The 3,600-nt window shown below is 42.1% G+C and overlaps 1 protein-coding gene across 1 annotated transcript; it reads left to right on the forward strand.

Annotated features, from left to right (window-relative positions):
* The first annotated feature begins 954 nt into the window (after positions 1–954).
* LOC139121467 (fatty acid-binding protein 2, liver-like) lies at positions 955–2,328 on the forward strand. Its single transcript, XM_070686368.1, has one exon. The coding sequence runs from the start codon at positions 1,050–1,052 to the stop codon at positions 1,449–1,451; it is 402 nt and encodes a 133-aa protein (XP_070542469.1). The 5' UTR covers positions 955–1,049; the 3' UTR covers positions 1,452–2,328.
* Positions 2,329–3,600: the final 1,272 nt, after the last annotated feature.

Below are 3,600 nucleotides of genomic sequence, written 5' to 3' on the forward strand. Positions count from 1 at the left end.
GTGCCCTAGCACAGATGCAAATTTGTTTCGTTTACTTTTCTTTCTGTATCTTCCAACATTCACTGTGACCATGAGTTTTGGCAGTGAATCTTATAGGAACTATAGTATTAGAACAAATAATAAAGAATTTTTGATTCAGGGTTCATGCCCTTCATATTACAATGCCACAATCAGGGAGTAACCTTCTTTTGTTTTGTTTTTTTCGTGAAAGGCACCCCGAGAGAAGTGGTTGTGGACCCACTATTCTTTGGAAGCGCCGCAACACAGTAAACCAAAATAAAAGTTGACATATTTTATTCCCATCTTTACACATTTTAAATACATTCAAGAATAAAGCTTCAAAAGATTTAAAGGTGACCCTGATGTAAATTTGACCCTGAATCAAAAATTCTGAAGTGTTGGACCACTTGATAATTTACGTATTGATGTATATCGCTCTACGGTGCCTCCTCTGAAAAAAATGACAATTTCCCCGCTTAAGAAATCGGTATGAATTTTGAAACGTCAGGTTGATGATTCGGACATATTTTAAACAAAGACGAACTGGATGCATCAAAATGGTAGACATTTCGAAACAAACGGACTTATTTACTTATATTAGGGCAACCGCAGTCTTGGTAAAGGTCGAACAAGGATTGACTGTCACGCCTGAAAGTTGTAAAATACAGCCGTTTAAAGATGTTTCTCGGGATGGTACCAACAGTAATTTTTATCACAAAATTTAATTGATAGACCTCATAAATTTTTGATGTCACTAATCGATCATTTCAGGTTGGCAATATTTTGTTTTGGGGTTTAACTACTTCTGTCGAGGGGAGGATGTGTGCGATTGTGTTTTATGAGAATATGTATCTTATGCAGAAATGTTATTTTGAGATGCAGCTTTCTTACCCAAGACATAATAGTAACATTCCCTCATTTGCATAGCGGTTTCAATAAATTTGTGCGATTTTCGCTAAATCTTCACTCCGATCTGGTTGGTCATCTCTGCTCTACAGCAAGAAGCTCCCGCATCTGACACCGTTGCCTACTACACTCATATACCGACAATGGCTTTCGCTGGTAACTGGACCGTGTACAAGAGCGAGAACGTCGAGAAGTTCATGCTTGCCGCAGGCGCCCCCGCCGACAGAGCCGCCAACGCCGAGAAAGCTGTCACCACCCTCAGTTGCAAGAAGGACGGTGATTTCTTCATACTGACTTCCACCGGTCCAAAGGGCAACACCATCGAGCAGAAATTCAAGCCCGGCGTGCCGTTCACCGAGTCCTTCGGACCCATCGGCAAGGAAAGGCAGGCCATCGCCAGTATCGAGGGCAACAAGCTGGTCATCAAGTCGGCCGACGGTTCCGGAGTAACGGAAACCCGTGAAGTCAACGGTGATGAAATGGTATTTTCCATCTCCAAAGACGGCATCGGCGAAGTTGGCAGACGCTACCTGAAGCGCTCTTAGACTCGCTCATGTCAGCTTGCAAGAAATATCTACCATTTGATATTTAATTACCTTTTTTAGGTTCATTTTTGTGACAATGACCTTAATTTGTAGATAATTCCACGTAAAAAATGTTGAAAATACTTTTAAGTTCGTAATTCTTTCATGTGCATATATCTTTACTGCTGTAGATTAACATTTATTTTTACGCCGCCAGTCTTTCATACCATTGATAGACAACGACTTTGACTTTTGGTATAGGTTTATATTGTACTCTTTCTGCATACTTTCGTGAGAAACCACCCGGTGAGACCACCTTGTAGATCACGGTGTCCGCAGTGAACAAGGACGCGAGAGACAGTCCGTGACAACTGAGGCTGCTTTACGGAAAGATCTGAACGAAGGGCCTCTCCACAAGCCCAGATGGCGTTCCGTGTGTGACCAAGGCCGTGCCGGTGCACTCAGCAAAGTGTGTTGTAGAAGCTGGAGCGAACAACGACGACGACCACGCAGCCTCAAGAAAAATCACCCATCGTGTTCATCGTCATTCGATTTGACAACCTTGTGACGTATGTCACGTGCATGTTGGCTTCAGCTTTTCAATTTGTTCGAACTTTAAACTCACCGTTTCAAGTGTTGGACTGAAATAACTTACCGGGTTTGACAAACAAGCTTCACGCCAGGAACCTACAAGATCAATTGTCATGTTTTGTTATAAACGTAAAACTTCAAACTTTTTCACCCCAAAACCTCGTTAGTCGTCTTTCATGGTACTCTAGATCATTTCTTTTTTGTAAAAGCTGCTATTGAAAACTCAGCAAAGTCTAATTTAGCTTAAGTGGTGCTATGTGAATATCTTATGAATGGAAATTAAAATATTGATGAAATGTTAAATGAATATATACATTTTTCAGAGTATTTTGTTATCAATATCGACTAATCGCACTCATACATAATTTCATTAAAATTGCATATGCCTCGCTTGGAGATGCTGTGAAATTTAACAGTTCAGCATTCATTGAGCGTTCTCATTCTACTCTTGGCCTCCTCTCCCCTCTTTCTCAGTCTCTGAGTGTCTGTCTATGTCTCTGTCTGTCTCTGTCTCTGTATGTGTCTGTCTTTCTCTATCATGTGTGTCTGTCTGTCTCTGTCTCTCTCTGCCTGTCTACGCCCCCCCTCTCTCTCGTGCTACGCGCATACACGCGTGTAACCGAGTACCGATAGAGTTCGATTGACGCCCGCAAGTTGCCCTGTAAAGTAATTGGCGGAGACAGGCGTCAGATAAAGGCCAAAACAAAACTCGCACACTGGTGACTCATCGCGTCCCAGGTGTAATACGTTAGACAATAGGCGATGTCGGACGGTCTCTCTAGCAGGCACTTAAAATGGGCCAGCTGCTATGCCAACACAAACCCCCGCTTCAATATCATATATCGAATGATCTCCACAAGTGCTAAACAAATATGGGTGATATTCACCTCTCGAGACATACCGAACCTGCACTGCTGCAAATGTTACCTCTTTTTAAATATCAAGTCGTCAGCTTCCGGAAGTGTTTCACCATTTTCATTTTATCAGTTTCACGCAAAGTACCGAATGCTTCGGGGATGCGTGTATGAAACTAACGGTGAGCAAATACCGGCTACTTGTCCTGACTACGGCAGTATGCATTTATGATGTGTGTGTGTATGTGTGATGACAAACAAGTCAGTTCAGCGATAACACGGCCATATTTACTGTTCAACATTTCTAAGTCTGGTTTTCTGTCAAGGGTGTCAATAAATCTTTTCGTGTCATGTAACTGGTCGTGTATGCCACAATTACCCTCAAGAAATGAGAATCATCGGCTGCTATAAACTTGCTTACATTTTCTGACGGTGATTTTTTTTCCATTACGAGCATAAATAGAGTGGCAAACGGTGGCTTTTGTTGGTCTGCCTGGTGTTTTGTCGTTTATGCTGTTACAGCTCAGGTGCTCAAAATATCATTTAGTGAACGTCAAAGAACCATTTACACTCAAAAACGTAATGCGACTTACAGTCCCTCAAGGGAGGGATACGATCTGTACACACTCTGTGCTTTACGGAGGAAGCATAAAAACAAATATGCTATTGTCCTCAGTCAGGACACAAAAATGTTATTGCAAGCGCCCTCTTCGGGTGATACTTGG

This window comes from Ptychodera flava, chromosome 21 (genome assembly GCF_041260155.1).
Source record: "Ptychodera flava strain L36383 chromosome 21, AS_Pfla_20210202, whole genome shotgun sequence".
NCBI classification, from domain to species: domain Eukaryota; kingdom Metazoa; phylum Hemichordata; class Enteropneusta; family Ptychoderidae; genus Ptychodera; species Ptychodera flava.

Bases quoted from the DNA above. Each gene is read 5' to 3' on its own strand.
- LOC139121467 (XM_070686368.1), top strand. From the start codon at position 1,050: ATGGCTTTCGCTGGTAACTGGACCGTGTACAAGAGCGAGAACGTCGAG.